The sequence below is a fragment of the Scyliorhinus torazame genome, chromosome 25 (genome assembly GCF_047496885.1).
Source record: "Scyliorhinus torazame isolate Kashiwa2021f chromosome 25, sScyTor2.1, whole genome shotgun sequence".
NCBI lineage: Eukaryota > Metazoa > Chordata > Chondrichthyes > Carcharhiniformes > Scyliorhinidae > Scyliorhinus > Scyliorhinus torazame.
The window spans coordinates 42,960,352-42,980,777 of NC_092731.1; the positions used below are offsets into that span (position 1 = coordinate 42,960,352).

The following is a 20,426-nucleotide window of genomic DNA, read 5'->3' on the forward strand; positions in this document are numbered from 1 at the left end:
ACGTGCAGACTCCGCACAGACGGCGACCCAAGCCGGAATCGAACCCGGGGACCCTGGCGCTGTGAAGCAACAGTGTTAACCACCGTGCTACCTTGCTGCCCATGCCTGTGGTTACCAAAAACCTACCCAATGCCCGAATATAGTCCATAGAAAATACAGCACAGCGCCCTTCGACCCACGATGTTGTGCCGAACTTTTGTCCAAGAGTAAGAACAAATCAATCTCCACCCCAGCATTCTACCGTAATCCATGTACCTATCCAATCGCCGCTTGAAGGTCCCTAATGTTTCCGACTCAACTACTTTCACAGGCAGTGCATTCCATGCCCCCACGGCCAATCCACCTAACCTGCACATCTTTGGACTGTGGGCGGAAACCGGAGCACCCGGAGGAAACCCTTGCACACACGGGGAGGACGTGCAGACTCCGCACAGACAGTGACCCAAGCCGGAATCGAACATGGGACCCTGGAGCTGTGAAGCAATTGTGCTATCCACAATGCTACCGTGCTGCCCTTAAGAACAAATAAATTTACACTATATAATTTTACCGTAATCCATGTACCTATCCAATAGCTGCTTGAAGGTCCTTAATGTTTCCGACTCAGCTACTTCCACAGGCAGTGCATTCCATGCCCCCACTACTCTCTGGGTAAAGAACCTACCTCTGACATCTCCCCCTTTCTCTTCCACCATTCACCTTAAATTTATGTCCCCTTGTAATGGTTTGTTCCACCCGGGGAAAAAGTCTCTGACTGTCTACTCTCTCTATTCCCCTGATCATCTCATAAACCTCTATCAAGTCTCCCCTCATCCTTCTCCATTCTAATGAGAAAAGGCCTAGCACCCTCAACCTTTCCTCGTAAGACCTACTCTCCATACCAGGCAACATCCTGGTAAATCGCCTTTGCACCTTTTCCAAAGCTTCCACATCCTTCCTAAAATGAGGTGACCAGAACTGTACACAGTACTCCAAGTGTGGCCTTACCAAGGTTTTGTACAGCTGCATCATCACCTCACGGCTCTTAAATTCAATCCCTCTGCTAATGAACGCTAGCACACCATAGGCCTTCTTCACAGCTCTATCCACTTGAGTGGCAACTTTCAAAGATGTATGAGCAGAGACCCCAAGATATGGTAGAACTCCCCACAGATGGGTTAGCTCGAATTGGGAAGGGTCTTGCTACATGTTGTGACAATGTGTCCTTCGGGATAACTACAATGTTTCCGGGTTATTAGATGTTTTACATTCCAAGTGCAGTGACCATGCCAAAACTGTACGATGAGCTAGACCCAGCTCCAGAAACTCATTGATGATTACACTTACAGAATTGCTCCTGAGTCCCAAATTAGAAACAGGAGTATACTGGGCGATACTGGGGGATTATTTGAAAGTGTAAACTCGGTAATCAATGCAGTAGAACTGTCTAAACTGGACAGTTACTCCTCCTGGGTCTCCACAGAGGTAGGGAAGGGGCTACAGAATGGACCTTAAGGGACCATGTGTGCACTGAGTGCTGTCAATTTACAGGGTGAAGGGGCTCTTATAAACACTTAACCGAGCAGCAAAGGGGATTTTAAAACCATACTGGTGGGCCCCACAGAGTGGCGCTTAATCACACCAGAGACAGAGATAATCTCTGGAGGCTGGATATGTGAAAGGAAACAGTTTCCATTTGCAAATTACAGATGTATTAACTGTGGGAGAATTCACCTGCCCGGGAAGACTTCCGGATTATCTCGACAAAACCCCAGGGAAAGTAATCCGACCAGCCCTGCCGAGAGCTGAAAAAATTGCTCGAGAGTATGTCAGACGTCCCAAAGAACAGACCAGTGGGCGGCACGGTAGCACAGTGGTTAGCACTGTTGCTGCACAGCTCCAGGGTCCCAGGTTCGATTCCTCGCTGGGTCTCTGTCGGTGCGGAGTCTGCACGTTCTCCCCGTGTCTGCGCGGGTTTCCTCCGGGCGCTCCGGTTTCCTTCCACAAGTCCCGAAAGACGTGCTTGTTGGGTGAATTGGACATTCTGAATTCTCCCTCCGTGCACCCCAACAGGTGCTGGAACGTGGCGACTGGGGGCTTTTCACAGTAACTTCATTGCAGCGTTAATGTAAGCCTACTTGTCACAATAAAGATTATTGAAAAGAATTAAATTAAGTAAGGGGCGGATACAGTTGAACCGAGCGACTCCAAGCTGCCGCCAAACTAAAATAATCAGGGACACCATTGCCGGAAAAAACTGTTCCTGGAACAGCAGGGAACAGTCAAACTAGTTGTTGGGAAATGACGAGAATGGGGATGACTGTTGCCACAGCGATATTCCTCCTTTGGGCAACCATTGTGTGCTGCTGGCTAAAACGTCCGGCCAATACCCAGGACACATCTCTTCTGGTCGCGATGGAGCCCTTACAACCTGGAGAAGGTTAAAGGCTGGCATTTACAGCAGTGCTGTTCAGGGTGTCTCCTGACATCTGAAGGCTGTGGAGGGCAACGCCAACATAAAATTGGGCTTGTTTGAGTAACCCTAAGGCCAAAAGGGAGGGGGGGAACAAAAAGAGTTAAAAAAAAATCATACAGGTTTAAATGAAACCTAAGAGGCTTGCACAAGCTAGCTGGTGGATTCCCACAGACAGAAACAAGTACTGAAACAGCCAGTTGCTGCAGCACAGGCCATCTACAGATAAGCATTCAAGGACACTTGCTATATTCATTATAAATGAAATGAATGACAATTGCTTATTGTCACAAGTAGGCTTCAATGTAGTGACTGTGAAAAGCCCCTAGTCGCCACATTCCGGCGCCTGTTCAGGGAGGCTGTTACGGGAATTGAACCGTGCTGTTGGCCTACCTTGGTCTGCTTTCAAAGCCAACGATTTAGCCCTGAGCAAGGATGTAGTCACACAGCTTGCACACAAAAAATCAATGAACCATTATGCAGCTGCAGCTTGTGGGTCTTAAAAACACTGGACAATAAGGGGGCCCAGTGTTTAGCACTGCCACCTCACGGCGCTGAGTTCCCAGGTACGATCCCGGCTCTGGGGCACTGTCCGTGTGGAGTTTGCACATTCTCCCCGTGCCTGCGAGGGTTTCACCCCCACAACCCAAAGATAAGCAAAGTAGGTGGATTGGCCACACTAAATTGCCCCTTAATTGGAAAAAATGAATTGCGTAGTCAAAATGTTAAAAATAAAGAATAAACACTGGACAATGGGATGGGAGTATGGGACACACAGTTCAGGCAATCTTTATCTTATTTATGTCTAGCAGTTAGTAGACAAGTCAAGACAAATATGTGCTCGGCAATATCACAATAACTGTTAGGTAGCTGTTTAGCACAGGGCTAAATCGCTGGCTTTTAAAGCAGACCGAAGCAGGCCAGCAGCACGGTTCGATTCCCGTACCAGCCTCCCCGAACAGGTGCCAAAATGTGGCGACTAGGGGCTTTTCACAGTAACTTCATTTGAAGCCTACTTGTGACAATAAGCAAATTTCATTTCATAACACACCGGTCCTTGATTGTAATTAATAATTATACTCATATGTAATGCATCACGTAATCCGAATTATTAGTTGTGAATGAACATAGATGACTTTTAAACATTTATATTATTCCAAGTGGTGCATGTTAATTATTTGGGAGATAAAGACAGGTATTTTCTATGATCAGAGAGATAGCTGACAAGCCACCTGGTGGGTGTTTAGCTCCCCTGCTATGGCAGCAATAAACTTCCTGAACTGAAGCTCGAAGCGTCATCTGGTCAGTTGGAGCGCGGGAAACACTGTTAAATAGGTGTGAAATTCCAGCAACACCTCCAAACTCTGGGTCTCCTCACCCCCCCCCAAACTCTGCGTCTCCTCACCACACCCCCCCACCCCCAAACTCTGGGACTCCTCCCCCCCTCAAACTGTCCGTCTCCTCACCACCCGCCCCCCCCAAAAAAAACTGTGGGACTCCTCACCACCCCCTCAAACTGTGGGTCTCCTCACCTCCCCCCCCAACAAACTGTGGGACTCCTCACCCCCCTCAAACTGTGGGACTCCTCACCACCCCCCCCCCTCAAACTGTGGGACTCCTCACCTCCCCCCCCTCAAACTGTGGGACTCCTCACCTCCCCTCCTCAAACTGTGGGACTCTTCACCCCCCCCCAAACTGTGGGACTCCTCACCACCCTCCCCCCCTCAAACTGTGGGACTCCTCACCTCCCCCCCCCTCAAACTGTGGGACTCCTCACCTCCCCTCCTCAAACTGTGGGACTCTTCACCCCCCCCCAAACTGTGGGGCTCCTCACCCCCTCCCCTCAAACTGTGGGACTCCACACCCCGCACCCCCTAAACTGTGGAACTCCTCACCACCCACCCCCCTCAAACTGTGGGACTCCTCACCCCCCCTCAAACAGTGGGTCTCCTCACCACCCCCCCCCCCAAACTGTGGGACTCCTCACCAGTCCCCCTCAAACTGTGAGTCTCCTCACCACCCCCCCCTCAAACAGTGGGTCTCCTCACCACCCCCCCCCCCAAACTGTGGGTCTCTTCACCCCCCCAATACCCCCGAAAGTCTGGGACCCCACCCACAAGCTGCATGACACAGAGGGTGTGCCGATACTCACCTGACAAGTAGAGGAAGAGAGTGACGGGTTCGGACCTGGTACCCACGTGTGCCTTGCCGCTGTACCCGGCAGGTGACCTCACAGCGATAGAGGCCCTGGTCCCCTTTCTTGGCTCTGTGAATACGGAGGCGGAAGCAGAGGGGTGACGGGCGGTCCGTGCTGACCTCGCTCCCCGCTGCGCTCATCCCGCGCAGGACTGTGGGCAGGCTGACACCGCGGTGCTACACCAGTGCCAGCGGCTCCTCGTCCGCTCCCCACCAGCCCACCGACAACAGCAGCTCTGCGCCCTCTTGCTCAGGCCCCAAGGTCACGTTACAGTGCAGGTCCCCGGAATCGCCCCGATAGAAGGTGGCGGGAGCAACTGAACCACAGCGCCCAGTTTCACATCTGGCGGGAGAGGGGACAGAGGCATCAGGCACAGTAAGATCCCATCACAATCACAGGTCTGTCTGCATTCCAATCACAGAAGCCCACTCCCTTCCGCACCCTTTAATATCCAACGCAGCCCATTTGGCTGGATGGCAGATACGTGACAGTCTGTGTTCAGTTCCCGTACCGACTGAAGGTACCCAGGCCTTCTCAACCTTGCACCTCGCCCAATATGTGGTGATCCTCAGATTACCACCAGCCAGCTCTCAAAGACAGGAGCAGCCTGTCTGGGATTCTGGCGGCTTTCATTCAATATCTACTCCCACACAGTCTAATCCCACTCTCCCCTCCCTCCCCACACCCTTTAATATCCCACCCAGTCTAATCCCACTCTCCCCTCACTCCCCGCACCATTTAATATCCCACCCAGTCTAATCCCACTCTCCCCCTCACCATTTAATATCCCACCCAGACTAATCCCACTCTCCCCCTCACTCCCCTCACCATTTAATATCCCACCCAGTCTAATCCCACTCTCCCCCTCACTCCGCACACCCATCAATATCCCACCCAGTCTAATCCCACTCTCACCCCTCACTCCCCACACCCTTTAATATCCCACCCAGTCTAATCCCACTCTCCCCCTCATTCCCCGCACCCTTTAATATCCCACTCTCCCACTCACTCCCCACAGCCTTTAATATCCCACGCAGTCTAATCCCACTCAAGCCTCACTCCCCGCACCCTTTAATATCCCACCCAGTCTAATCCCACTCTCCCCCTCACTCCCCACACCCTTTAATATCCCACCCTGTCTAATCCCACTCTCCCCCCTCCCTCCCCGCACCCTTTAATATCCCACCCAGTCTAATCCCATTCTCCCCCTCACTCCCCATACCCTTTAATATCCCACCCAGTCTAATCCCACTCTCCCCCCTCGCTCCCCACACCCTTTAATATCCCACCCAGTCTAATACCACTCACCCCCTCACTCCCCACACCCTTTAATATCCCCCCCAACAAACTGTGGGACTCCTCACCCCCCTCAAACTGTGGGACTCCTTACCACCCCCCCCCCTCAAACTGTGGGACTCCTCACCTCCCCCCCCTCAAACTGTGGGACTCCTCACCTCCCCCCCTCAAACTGTGGGACTCTTCACCCCCCCCCCCAAACTGTGGGGCTCCTCACCCCCTCCCCTCAAACTGTGGGACTCCACACCCCGCACCCCCTAAACTGTGGAACTCCTCACCACCCACCCCCCTCAAACTGTGGGACTCCTCACCCCCCCTCAAACAGTGGGTCTCCTCACCACCCCCCCCCCCCAAACTGTGGGACTCCTCACCAGTCCCCCTCAAACTGTGGGTCTCCTCACTACCCCCCCCTCAAACAGTGGGTCTCCTCACCACCCCCCCCAAACTGTGGGTCTCTTCACCCCCCCAATACCCCCGAAAGTCTGGGACCCCACCCACAAGCTGCATGACACAGAGGGTGTGCCGATACTCACCTGACAAGTAGAGGAAGAGAGTGACGGGTTCGGACCTGGTACCCACGTGTGCCTTGCCGCTGTACCCGGCAGGTGACCTCACAGCGATAGAGGCCCTGGTCCCCTTTCTTGGCTCTGTGAATACGGAGGCGGAAGCAGAGGGGTGACGGGCGGTCCGTGCTGACCTCGCTCCCCGCTGCGCTCATCCCGCGCAGGACTGTGGGCAGGCTGACACCGCGGTGCTACACCAGTGCCAGCGGCTCCTCGTCCGCTCCCCACCAGCCCACCGACAACAGCAGCTCTGCGCCCTCTTGCTCAGGCCCCAAGGTCACGTTACAGTGCAGGTCCCCGGAATCGCCCCGATAGAAGGTGGCGGGAACAACTGAACCACAGCGCCCAGTTTCACATCTGGCGGGAGAGGGGACAGAGGCATCAGGCACAGTAAGATCCCATCACAATCACAGGTCTGTCTGCATTCCAATCACAGAAGCCCACTCCCTTCCGCACCCTTTAATATCCAACGCAGCCCATTTGGCTGGATGGCAGATACGTGACAGTCTGTGTTCAGTTCCCGTACCGACTGAAGGTACCCAGGCCTTCTCAACCTTGCACCTCGCCCAATATGTGGTGATCCTCAGATTACCACCAGCCAGCTCTCAAAGACAGGAGCAGCCTGTCTGGGATTCTGGCGGCTTTCATTCAATATCTACTCCCACACAGTCTAATCCCACTCTCCCGCTCACTCCGCACACCCTTTAATATCCCACCCAGTCTAATCCCACTCTCCCCTCACTCCCCACACCCTTTAATATCCCACCCAGTCTAATCCCACTCTCCCGCTCACTCCGCACACACTTTAATATCCCACCCAGTCTAATCCCACTCTCCCCTCACTCCCCGCACCCTTTAATATCCCACCCAGTCTAATCCCACTCTCCCCTCACTCCCCGCACCCATTAATATCCCACCCAGTCTAATCCCACTCTCCCGCTCACTCCGCACACCCTTTAATATCCCACCCAGTCTAATCCCACTCTCCCCTCACTCCCCACACCCTTTAATATCCCACACAGTCTAATCCCACTCTCCCCCTCACTCCCCTCACCATTTAATATCCCACACAGTCTAATCCCACTCTCCCCCTCACTCCCCTCACCATTTAATATCCCACACAGTCTAATCCCACTCTCCCCCTCACTCCCCTCACCATTTAATATCCCACCCAGTCTAATCCCACTCTCCCCCTCACTCCCCTCACCATTTAATATCCCACACAGTCTAATCCCACTCTCCCGCTCACTCCGCACACCCTTTAATATCCCACCCAGTCTAATCCCACTCTCCCACCTCGCTCCCCACAGCCTTTAATATCCCACCCAGTCTAATACCACTCACCCCCTCACTCCCCACACCCTTTAATATCCCACCCAGTCTAATCCCATTCTCAACCCTCACTCCCCACACCCTTTAATATCCCACCCAGTCTAATCCCACTCTCCCCCCTCGCTCCCCACACCCTTTAATATCCCACCCAGTCTAATACCACTCACCCCCTCACTCCCCACACCCTTTAATATCCCACCCAGTCTAATCCCACTCAAGCCTCACTCCCCGCACCCTTTAATATCCCACCCAGTCTAATCCCACTCTCCCCTCACTCCCCACACCCTTTAATATCCCACCCAGTCTAATCCCACTCTCCCCCTTCGCTCCCGGCACCTTTTAATATCCCACCCAGTCTAATCCCACTCACCCCCTCACTCCCCACACCCTTTAATATCCCACCCAGTCTAATCCCACTCTCGCCTCACTCCCCACACACTTTAATATCCCACTCAGTCTAATCCCACTCTCCCCTCAGCCTTTAATATCACACCCAGTCTAATCCCACTCTCCCCTCACTCCCCACACCCATTAATATCCCACCCAGTCTAATCCCACTCTCCCCCTCACTCCTCACACCCTTCAATACCCAACTCAGTCTAATCCCACTCTCCCCTCACTCCCCACACCCATTAATATCCCACCCAGTCTAAGCCCACTCTCCCCCTCACTCCCCTCACCCTTCAATACCCAACTCAGTCTAATCCCACTCTCCCCTCACTCCCCACACACTTTAATATCCACCCAGTCTAATCCCACTCTCCCCTCACTCCCCGCACCGTTTAATATCCCACCCAGTCTAATCCCACTCTCCCCTCACTCCCCACACCCTTTAATATCCCACCCAGTCTAATCCCACTCTCCCCCTCACTCCGAACACCCTTTAATATCCCACCCAGTCTAATCCCACTCTCCCTTCACTCCCCGCACCCTTTAATATCCCACCCAGTCTAATCCCACTCTCCCCTCACTCCCCACACACTTTAATATCCCACCCAGTCTAATCCCACTCTCCCCCTCACTCCGCACACCCTTTAATATCCCACCCAGTCTAATTCCACTCTACCGCTCACTTCGCACACACTTTAATATCCCACCCAGTCTAATCTGAGTCTCCCCCTTCGCTCCCCGCACCTTTTAATATCCCACCCAGTCTAATCCCACTCACCCCCTCACTCCCCACACCCTTTAATATCCCACCCAGTCTAATCCCACTCTCCCCCTCACTCCGCACACCCTTTAATATCCCACCCAGTCTAATCCCACTCTCCCTTCACTCCCCGCACCCTTTAATATCCCACCCAGTCTAATCCCACTCTCCCCTCACTCCCCACACACTTTAATATCCCACCCAGTCTAATCCCACTCTCCCCCTCACTCCGCACACCCTTTAATATCCCACCCAGTCTAATTCCACTCTACCGCTCACTTCGCACACACTTTAATATCCCACCCAGTCTAATCTGAGTCTCCCCCTTCGCTCCCCGCACCTTTTAATATCCCACCCAGTCTAATCCCACTCACCCCCTCACTCCCCACACCCTTTAATATCCCACCCAGTCTAATACCACTCTCGCCTCACTCCCCACACACTTTAATATCCCACTCAGTCTAATCCCACCCTCCCCTCACCCTTTAATATCACACCCAGTCTAATCCCACTCTCCCCTCACTCCCCGCACCCATTAATATCCCACCCAGTCTAATCCCACTCTCCCCCTCACTCCTCACACCCCTTAATATCCCACCAAGTCTAATCCCACTCTCCCCCTCACTCCCCTCACCCTTTAATACCCAACTCAGTATAATCCCACTCTCCCCTCACTCCCCACACCCTTTCATATCCACCCAGTCTAATCCCACTCTCCCCTCACTCCCCGCACCCTTTAATATCCCACCCAGTCTAATCCCACTCTCCCCTCACTCCCCACACCCTTTAATATCCCACCCAGCCTAATCCCACTCTCCCCCTCACTCCACACACCCTTTAATATCCCACCCAGTCTAATCCCACTCTCCCTTCACTCCCCGCACCCTTTAATATCCCACCCAGTCTAATCCCACTCTCCCCTCACTCCCCACACACTTTAATATCCCACCCAGTCTAATCCCACTCTCCCCCTCACTCCGCACACCCTTTAATATCCCACCCAGTCTAATTCCACTCTACCGCTCACTTCGCACACACTTCAATATCCCACCCAGTCTAATCTGAGTCTCCCCCTCACTCCCCACACCCTTTAATATCCCACCCAGTTTAATCCCACTCTCCCCTCACTCCCCGCACCCATTCATATCCCACCCAGTCTAATCCCACTCTCTCCTCACTCCCCGCAACCTTTAATATCCCACCCAGTCTAATCCCACTCTCCCCTCACTCCCCACACCCTTTAATATACCACCCAGTCTAATCCCACTCTCCCCCTCACTCCGCACACCCTTTAATATCCCACCCAGTCTAATCCCACTCTCCCTTCACTCCCCGCACCCTTTAATATCCCACCCAGTCTAATCCCACTCTCCCCTCACTCCCCACACCCTTTAATATCCCACCCAGTCTAATCCCACTCTCCCCTCACTCCCCGTACCCTTTAATATCACACCCAGTCTAATCTCCCTCTCCGCCCTCACTCCGCACACCCTTTAATACCCCACCCAGTCTAATCCCACTCTCGCCTCACTCCCCTCACCCTTTAATATCCCACCCAGTCTAATCCCACTCTCCCCTCACTCCCCGCAACCTTTACTATCCCACACAGCCTAATCCCACTCTTGCCTCTCTCCCCACACCCTTTAATATCCCACCCAGTCTAAACCGACTCTCCCACTCACTCCCCACACCCTTTACTACCCCACCCAGCCTATTCCCACTCTCGCCTCTCTCCCCACACCCTTTAATATCCCACCCAGCCTAATCTCCCTCTCCGCCCTCTCTCCGCACACCCTTTAATACCCCAACCAGTCTAATCCCACTCTCGCCTCACTCCCCTCACCCTTTAATATCCCACACAGCCTAATCCCACTCTCGCCTCTCTCCCCACACCCTTTAATATCCCACCCAGTCTAAACCGACTCTCCCCCTCACCCCGTACACCCTTTAATATCCCACCCAGTCTAAACCCACTCTCCCACTCACTCCCCACACCCTTTAATACCCCACCCAGCCTATTCCCACTCTCGCCTCTCTCCCCACACCCTTTAGTATCCCACCCAGTCTAATCCCACTCTCCCCTCACTCCCCGCAACCTTTACTATCCCACACAGCCTAATCCCACTCTTGCCTCTCTCCCCACACCCTTTAATATCCCACCCAGTCTAAACCCACTCTCCCACTCACTCCCCACACCCTTTAATACCCCACCCAGCCTATTCCCACTCTCGCCTCTCTCCCCACACCCTTTAATATCCCACCCAGTCTAATCTCCCTCTCCGCCCTCTCTCCGCACACCCTTTAATACCCCACCCAGTCTAATCCCACTCTCGCCTCACTCCCCTCACCCTTTAATATCCCACACAGCCTAATCCCACTCTCGCCTCTCTCCCCACACCCTTTAATATCCCACCCAGTCTAAACCGACTCTCCCCCTCACCCCGTACACCCTTTAATATCCCACCCAGTCTAAACCCACTCTCCCACTCACTCCCCACACCCTTTAATACCCCACCCAGTCTAATCCCACTCTCGCCTCACTCCCCTCACCCTTTAATATCCCACACAGCCTAATCCCACTCTCGCCTCTCCCCCCACACCCTTTAATATCCCACCCAGTCTAAACCCACTCTCCCCTTCACCCCGTACACCCTTTAATATCCCACCCAGTCGAATCCGACTCCACGCCTCACTCCCCCCAACCTTTAATATCCCACCCAGTCTAATCCCAGTCTCCCCCTCACTCCACACACCCTTTAATATCTCACTCAGTCTAATCGCACTCACTCCCCGCACCCTTTAGTATCCCACCCAGTCTAATCCCACTCCCCCCTCACTCCCCGCACCCTTTAATATCCCACCCAGTCTAAACACACTCTCCCCCTCACTCCGTACACCCTTTTATATCCCACCCAGTCTAATCCCACTCTCCCCCTCAATCCGTACACCCTTTAATATCCCACCCAGTCTAATCCCTCTCTCCCCCTCACTCCGTACACCCTTTTATATCCCACCTAGTCTAATCCCACGACCACAGGGGGGCATTACTCCAACCCATATATAAAGGACACCACACACATTTTGGCAGCACGGTAGCATTGTGGATAGCACAATTGTTTCACAGCTCCAGGGTCCCAGGTTCGATTCCGGCTTGGGTCACTGTCTGTGCGGAGTCTGCACATTCTCCCCGTGTGTGCGTGGGTTTCCTCCGGGAGCTCCGGTTTCCTCCCACAGTCCAAAGATGTGCAGGTTAGGTGTCCAAAATTGCCCTTAGTGTTGTGTGGGGTTACTGGGTTATGGGGTTGGGTGGAGGTGTTGACCTTGGGGAGGGTGCTCTTTCCAAGAGCGGGTGTAGACTCGATGGGCCGAATGGCCTCCTTCTGCATTGTAAATTCTATGATAATCTAGGATAATCTATAAATGACGACATTGCATTTGCTTTCTTAATTACGGACTCAACCTGCAAGTTTACCTTTAGAGAATCCTGGACTAGGACTCCCAAGTCCCTTTGCACTTCAGCATTATGAATTTTGTCACTGTTTAGAAAATAGTCCATGCCTCGATTCTTTTTTCCAAAGTGCAAGACCTCGCACTTTCCCACGTTGAATTTCATCAGACATTTCTTGGGCCACTCTCCTAAACTGTCCAAATCTTTCTGCAGCCTCCCCACCTCCTCCATACTACCTGCCCCTTCACCTATCTTTGTATCATCGGCAAACTTATCCAGAATGCCCCCAGTCCCGTCATCTAGATCGTTAATATATAAAGAGAACAGCTGTGGCCCCAACACTGAACCCTGCGGGACACCACTCGTCACCGGTTGCCATTCCGAAAAAGAACCTTTTATCCCAACTCTCTGCCTTCTGCCTGACAGCCAATCGTCAATCCATGTTAGTACCTTGCCTCGAATACCATGGGCCCTTATTTTACTCAGCAGTCTCCCGTGAGGCACCTTATCAAAGGCCTTTTGGAAGTCAAGATAGATAACATCCATTGGCTCTCCTTGGTCTAACCTATTTGTTTTCTCTTCAAAGAACTTCTGGAAAGTATGATGCTATCACTGGTACAGATACCGACACAGAACCACGGTTTACGGGAGGGGGGGTGTTAGCAACTGGTGCAGCTGGAGGAGTCCACCCGCTTTCAGATGCAGGAGGTGGTGCTGACAATGCGTGGCACCCAGGCCAACACTGACCAGGTGGCGGTCACGGTGGAAGGTTTGGGGCAAGAAGTCAGAGCCATGGGTCAGGACGTCCGAGGTTTGAGGCAATCTGTGCGGTCGATGGCTGAGGCGTAGGGCAGGGGAGCCCAGTCACAGGCAGACATGTACCCGGCCCACGTGGACATTGCTGGGAGCCCCCAGAGCTTGGCCCAGTCACAAAGGGCCATGGCTGTGGGCATTGAGAGCATTGGCCGGGTGCTGACTGACCTTGGTCAGCTACAGAGGGACACGGCACAGACTCCGAGGGACACGGCATAAACAGTGACACCTCCTCTACGATAGTCCTCAATACCAGGGCCCCACAAGGCTGTGTACTCATCCCCTACTGTACTCCCTGTACACACATGACTGGGCGGCAAAATTTGGCTCCAACTCTATCCACAAGTTTGCTGAGGACACGATCGTAGTGGGCCGGATCTGAAACAACGATAGTTCGGGGTTAGGGCACAACCATGTATACAGTCACCAGGAAACACTTTTACCCCAACGTTCCGACCTGCCTCCATTCTCGATCTGAGGGGAGTTAGGGATGGACAGGGCCTGTGTGTAGAGGGTGTGCCGGGTGGGGCTGGGGTGGGGGGAGCAGGAGGATGGGGTAGGACCCCCATGACACTTGAACGTCCCACCCAGTGTCACCCTCAGTGCGAGGTGGCAGTGAACGGGGCCAGAAGTGAGAGCCCACCTCGTATGACAGCTTAGCCAGTGAGTGAGTCCTAAACACTCACCATCTCCCCAAATAACCCCCACCGCACCCCCTCCCCACACCCCCCACCCCACCCCACCGCCCCCGCTAAAGGATATATGGCCCCTTGAGATGGATTGGCCGTCACACATGCAGGGATCCCCCGGGTCAGCTATGCTCCGCCCCCCGGAAATGACATAATCGCATTGCTCCCACACCAATCTCTGAGCCACGCACTCAACTCCCTGATCTTATTTACCCAATGTCAATTTGTCTGTGGCCCAGAGATTGAGTCCCGGGCTGCTCATCCTCCCTGATCAGAACCTCTTAGTCCTACCTGTGTGGTTGGTACCCACCGATACAACAACAACTGAATTCTTCCCCCTGGAGTTATTAACCCTGGCACCGGGCTGGCAACACGGCCCTCGGGGCTCACACTCTCTCAATGCTGAGAACACTGTCTACCCCTCGAACAACACTGTCCCCTGCCACAATCCCATTCCTTTACATTCCTCCCACTTGTCTCTGTGTCCCTGTCCCCAGGTGCGGTGGTCAGTCTGCTCATCCTCCCTGCAGCCCTCGCTCTCGTCCACACAGGCTGCAAAATCCTCCAATCTCTCGGACACGTGCAAGGGCTGAGTGTCTTCCATTACTACCCCCTGGATCCTCACGTGTAGTCATACTGTGCGTTGAGTGGAAAGTGTACAGCTATTCGACTATAGTGTACTCACCCTCAGGCTCATGAGAGACCAGACGAAGACTCTTGGAGTTATAAACAAGGTGTTGATTGCAGTTATAACTGTCTGGTGGTGTTCACAGCCAGCACACAGACAGCCCTGATACCAGCATTGTACAGACAATTATACTTCAGCTTAGGTTACAAATAATTAGAACATCCCAATCACTTGTTACTCGCTATCTATACCAAAACATGACTGTTGATTAGGTTAACATTATGTATAGTATATGGGAATAACTAACCAATTATAACAGGTGCATAGCTATTTAATTATAATACCCAATCAGTACAGAGACACGTACATGCTGTCTCCTATTTTTATGTCTGGTTCAGCATTCTGGATAGTTATGGGCGCGATTCAATGGAAAAGACACAGTCCCACTTTGGACGCGTTTAGCCGGGTATTTCTTGGCGAGAACGACCTCGGTATTAAACGGACTCTACTTCTCCATCACCAGCCAGATGTGTCCTTGCAGCTACTACTCCAGCTGTGTGTGTAACACAGATCGATACAACTCCAGCTGTGTGTGTAACACTGATCGATACAACTCCAGCTGTGTGTAACACAGATCATACAACTCCAGCTGTGTGTGTAACACACATCGATACAACTCCAGCTGTGTGTGTAACACAGATCGATACAACTCCAGCTGTGTGTGTAACACACATCGATACAACTCCAGCTGTGTGTGTAACACTGATCGATACAACTCCAGCTGTGTGTAACACAGATCATACAACTCCAGCTGTGTGTGTAACACACATCGATACAACTCCAGCTGTGTGTGTAACACAGATCGATACAACTCCAGCTGTGTGTGTAACACACATCGATACAACTCCAGCTGTGTGTGTAACACAGATCGATACAGAGGAGCTTTCACCCCTTCAGATCCTACTGGATACCTAAAATTTTTTAAACTCATTTCAATGCACTATTTTTTCCCTCAACCCTGTCTGTCCCTGATCCCGAACCCAATGAAGCAGCTGAGCTAAGGGGTGTGACACAGTGTCCAGGGAGCATTCTCTCTCCCTGATGCCGTTGCCCTGTCTGAAGCTCCGAGTCCAGCTCATTCACTCTGAGCCGCAGTTCCTCGAGCTGTGGACACTTACTGAAGATGTGGTTGCTGTGGATCAGACATCACCTGCCTCGCAGTGAATTTTCTTCAACTAAATCGGTTTCAAGTTTGGAAATATCGCTCAGCGAGATTTCACAATTCCCCAGATTCGAGGTGGGGAACATTTGTGGCGATATCGAGGTTTGAGATAGTTTGCTGCTTCTCGCTGTGGTGGGACTCTCATTATGTCACCCAGATAAATCACCCTGTTAGGCCCCCCACCCCACAATGTTAGGGCCCCCAATACGTTAAAGGAATGCAGCCCACATCACTGACAGCATTAGGGAGTTTCACAATATTGGGGAACCCCTGACAACACCAAGGACAGAATCCACAGCAGACGATTCCAGGCCACCCCTTCCTCACCCACGTTAACGACTCTCCACAGCTTCAGACCCACCCACCCCCTCAGCACCAAAGTATTAGATTAAAAATTAATGACCATCCAGAACTTGAGGACGGCCATTCGCACATCAGAGACATTCTGAGACGTTAGCTGCCCCGTCGTTTCGGAAGCTTCAAGAACATTATTGGGCCCCAACCATTGTGAGTCACCCACAACATTAAGGACCCAACAACAATGAGGATTTTTACAATATTACGGAATCTCACATCCTTAACCCCACCCACCACATTAGTGTGTACATTAATGTGTGTATATTCCAGTGTGTGTTTCCATGTACACATTACAGTGCATATTTTACACTGTGTATATTTAGTTGTTCTCTCCTCTTTTTCAGGTGATTTGTCGCTGATGTCTGACTACGCAGAGTGTGTTAAAAAGATGTGTGACTGTGACATTGCAGCTGCCCTGTGCCTCAAGGAGAACAGCGACAAATACAACCCAAAGTTTGTGGATTATGACCGACACCTCTGCAAGACCGTCCCATAGCTCCAGCTCGCAATGAAGCGATGGTGATGTGACCGAGAGTCACACTGACAAGAATCTCTCCAATAGAATATTCCGGGTGTGATTGATGGGATTTCTCTCTCGCCGTCTCCCTGATTTCTAATTGCTCACTGAGTCTCTCTCAGATCTCGCTTTTGTTGCTGTTTTACCTTTAATTCATTTCAAATGTACTTTACAATTCTGGTGAAATAAAATACACTGATTGAAGCATGCAATGCTGGGAGTGGGAGTGTTTATTCATTATTGATACAGGGGGCGTGTCCAATTAGTTTCTGCACAGACATTCAGAGGCGAAATTCTCCGATATCGGCGCGATGTCCGCCAACCGGCGCCAAATAACGGCGCAAATCAGTCGGGCATCGCGTCGCCCCAAAGGTGCGGAATCCTCTGCATCTTGGGGGGGCGAGCCCTAACGATGAGGGGCTAGGCCCGCGCCGGACTGATTTCCGCCCCGCCAGCTGGCGGATGTGCCCCGCCAGCTGGCGCGGAAATGACATTGCCGGGCGGCACATGCGCGGGAGCGTTAGCGGCTGCTCATGGCACCCCGCGCATGCGCAGTGGAGGGAGCCTCTTCCGCCTCCGCCATGGTGGAGACCGTGGCGAAGGCGGAAGGAAAAGAGTGCCCCCATGGCACAGGCCCGCCCGCGGATCGGTGGGCCCCGATCGCGGGCCAGGCCACCGTGGGGGCACCCCCCCCCGGGGCCAGAACGCCCGGCGTCCCCCCCAGGACCCCGGAGCCTGCCTTGTCCCGCCGGTAAGAGAGGTGGTTTAATCCACGCCGGCGGGACAGGCATTCTAGCAGCGGGACTTCAGCCCATCCCAGCCGGAGAATCGCGGGGGGGTGGGGGGGGGGGTGGGGAGGGGTGCCACCAACCGGCGCGGTGCGATTCCCGCCCCCGCCGAATATCCGGTGCCAGAGAATTCGGCAACCGGCAGGGGCCGAATTCACGCCAGCCCCCAGCGATTCTCCGACACGGCGGGGGGGTCGGAGAATCTCGCCCCTGATCTTTCACAGACAGTATGGGATCCTGCTGTTCTCTTTGTACTTTGTGGTGCGACACTGCCACCTGCTGGTGTAACAGCAGCAGCAGCCGTCACGTCTCTGCTCTCAAATGATGACAGAGGTGATGTGTTGTATGAGTTAATTTAACACTGACTGCAATTGGATGCAGTTAGACTAGAAACAGGCTTCCGACACAGGAGATGGTTCAACACTGTTTTATTGAACCTGCTGATTGCTGTGTGATGCACGATCAATTGTACAAAGACTAAGGTTGGATACATTATTGCAGTAAGATGTGTGGCCTCCCACAACAGCTGGCGAAATGGCTGCTGAATAGAGGACACGCATATTTATACTCCTCCTACTGGGCGGAGCCAGCTGGCAGGGGCTACCGGCAAACCTGTTGTACAGGTCCTACCTTACATCCCCGAATACAGGTGTAACTGTGGTTTACCACACGGTACAGAATCTGCTGTGGGCTGACACTCTATTAATCTAAACTGATAACCTCTGTCTGGTTTGACCAGACTGGCTAGACTCTGTCACATGGAGACGGTGCTCACTGCACTGTGCACCCTGACTATCTCTGCAGCTGGACCAGTGAGAAGAGGCAGAGTCTTGATGCCTCGTGTGTTCTCTAGTGGTAATGTCCCCTGCAGTGTCCTGTCTGGTGATTGGTTGTTCTGTGTCCTGTGTGTTTATTGGTTATTCTGTGTGTCAGTCACTGCCTGTCTGTATCTCATTATATACATGAGTGGATATTATGACATCTCCCCTTTTTGAAATAAAATTTGGAATGTGGCTGTATATACATGTATGACTATGTACAAATGGCAAGTGAATGAACATCTTTACATGGGAAGGTGTCTAGCGTGCAGATACAGAGCACACTGAACATAATTTACAGGAATCAAGTCTATAGATTCAGTCTTTGTGGTTGGTGACGGATTCTTGTTGAACGCCTCAGAGGTGGAGGGGGGACGCCGGCACCTGGACAGGCGGGATTGCTGCCAGATCGGTGGCCTCGTGGTGCGAGATGTCCGGAGGAGGCATGATGACATGCGGAAAGGTGTGGTCAGGTGGTGGGCGGGCTACTTTGCGCAGCGCCCTCCTGTTGCGCCGTAGAATGGAGCCATCAGCCATTTGAACAGCGAAAGACCTGGGGGCAGCCTGTCTGACGACAACAGCTGGGGCTGACCAGCCTCCCTCAGGCAACTGGATGCAAACAACATCTTCTGGAGCCAGCGCAGGCAAATCAATGGCATGAGCATCATACGTGATCTTCAGCGGGTCCCTGGATTGCTGCACTTTCTGCAGCACCGTGAGGCGGTCAACGTCTTGAACGTGGATGGCTGGAACAGTCGTCCGCAGGTTGCGGTTCATGAGTAGCTGAGCCGGAGACAAACCGGTCGGCAGAGGGGTTGCCCTGTATGCCAACAGCGCAAGGTTAAAATCAGAGGCTGAGTCTGCAGCCTTGCAAAGCAGCCGCTTGACAATATGGACCCCTTTCTCGGCCTTCCCGTGTGATTGTGGGTAATGGGGACTGGATGTGACATGCTTGAAGTGGTATTATTGTACAAAGTTGGACCACTCTTGGCTGTAGAAACATGGACCATTGTCACTCATTACTGTGAGTGGTATCCCATGCCTGGCAAACGTCTCCTTGCAGGCTTTGATGACTGACTTTGACAGTCCGACAGTTTCACCATTTCCGAGTAGCTGAAGGAGTAGTCGATTAAAAGCACGTAATCACGCCCATTTACGTGAATGAGGTCTATGCCCACCTTAGACCACGGAGAGGTCACAAAATCATGCTGTTGCAGTGTTTCCTTGGGCTGGGATGGTTGGAATTTCTGGCATGTTGTGCAGTTGAAGACCATGTTGGCAATGTCCTGGCTGATGCCAGGCCAGTAAACTGCCTCCGAGCTCTGAATCGACATTTCTCGACCCCAACGGTGATGGTCATGGATCTGTCTGGGCATCATGGTTTGCTTGCTTCGGGGAGTGAATATCCTGTTTAGTTTAAGAAGGATCCCCTCAACAACCGTTAACTTGTCCTTAACATTGAAGAACTGGGGGCACTGCCCCTTTTGCCAGCCATGGGCGAGGTGTTGCATCATGCGCTGCAGTACATAAGAACACAAGAACTAGTAGCAGGAGTAGGCCATCTGGCCCCTCGAGCCTGCTCCACCATTCAATGAGATCATGGCTGATCTTTTGTGGACTCAGCTCCACTTTCCGGCCCGAACACCATAACCCTTAATCCCTTTATTCTTCAAAAAACTATCTATCTTTATCTTAAAAACGTTTAATGAAGGAGCCTCTACTGCTTCACTGGGTAAGGAATTCCATAGATTCACAGCACTTTGGGTGAAGAAGTTCCTCCTAAACTCAGTCCTTAAATCTACTTTCCCTTATTTTGAGGCTATGCCCCCTAGTTCTGCTTTCACCCGGCAGTGGAAACAACCTGCCCGCATGTATCCTATCTATTCCCTTCATAATCTTGTATTTTTCGATAAGGTCCCCCCTCATACTTCTAAATTCCAATGAGTACAGTCCCAGTCTACTCAACCTCTCCTCGTAATCCAACCCCTTCAGCTCTGGGATTAACCTAGTGAATCTCCTCTGCACACCCTCCAGTGCCAGTACGTCCTTTCTCAAGTAAGGAGACCAAAACTGAACACAATACTCCAGGTGTGGCCTCACTATCACCTTATACAATTCCAGCAGAACCTCCCTAGTCTTAAACTCCATTCCTCTAG

General features: G+C 52.5%; 1 protein-coding gene across 1 annotated transcript in view; it reads left to right on the forward strand.

Moving 5' to 3' along the window:
• LOC140402561 (basic phospholipase A2 nigexine-like) overlaps window positions 1-16,876 on the forward strand; it is a 45,791-nt gene extending 28,915 nt beyond the window's left edge. Inside the window, exon 4 of the mRNA XM_072490413.1 lies at window positions 16,492-16,876. Within this exon, the coding sequence (XP_072346514.1) occupies window positions 16,492-16,643 (152 nt within the window). The 3' untranslated portion in view covers window positions 16,644-16,876. The remainder of the gene's footprint in view (window positions 1-16,491) is intronic.
• The last annotated feature ends 3,550 nt before the right edge of the window (window positions 16,877-20,426 follow it).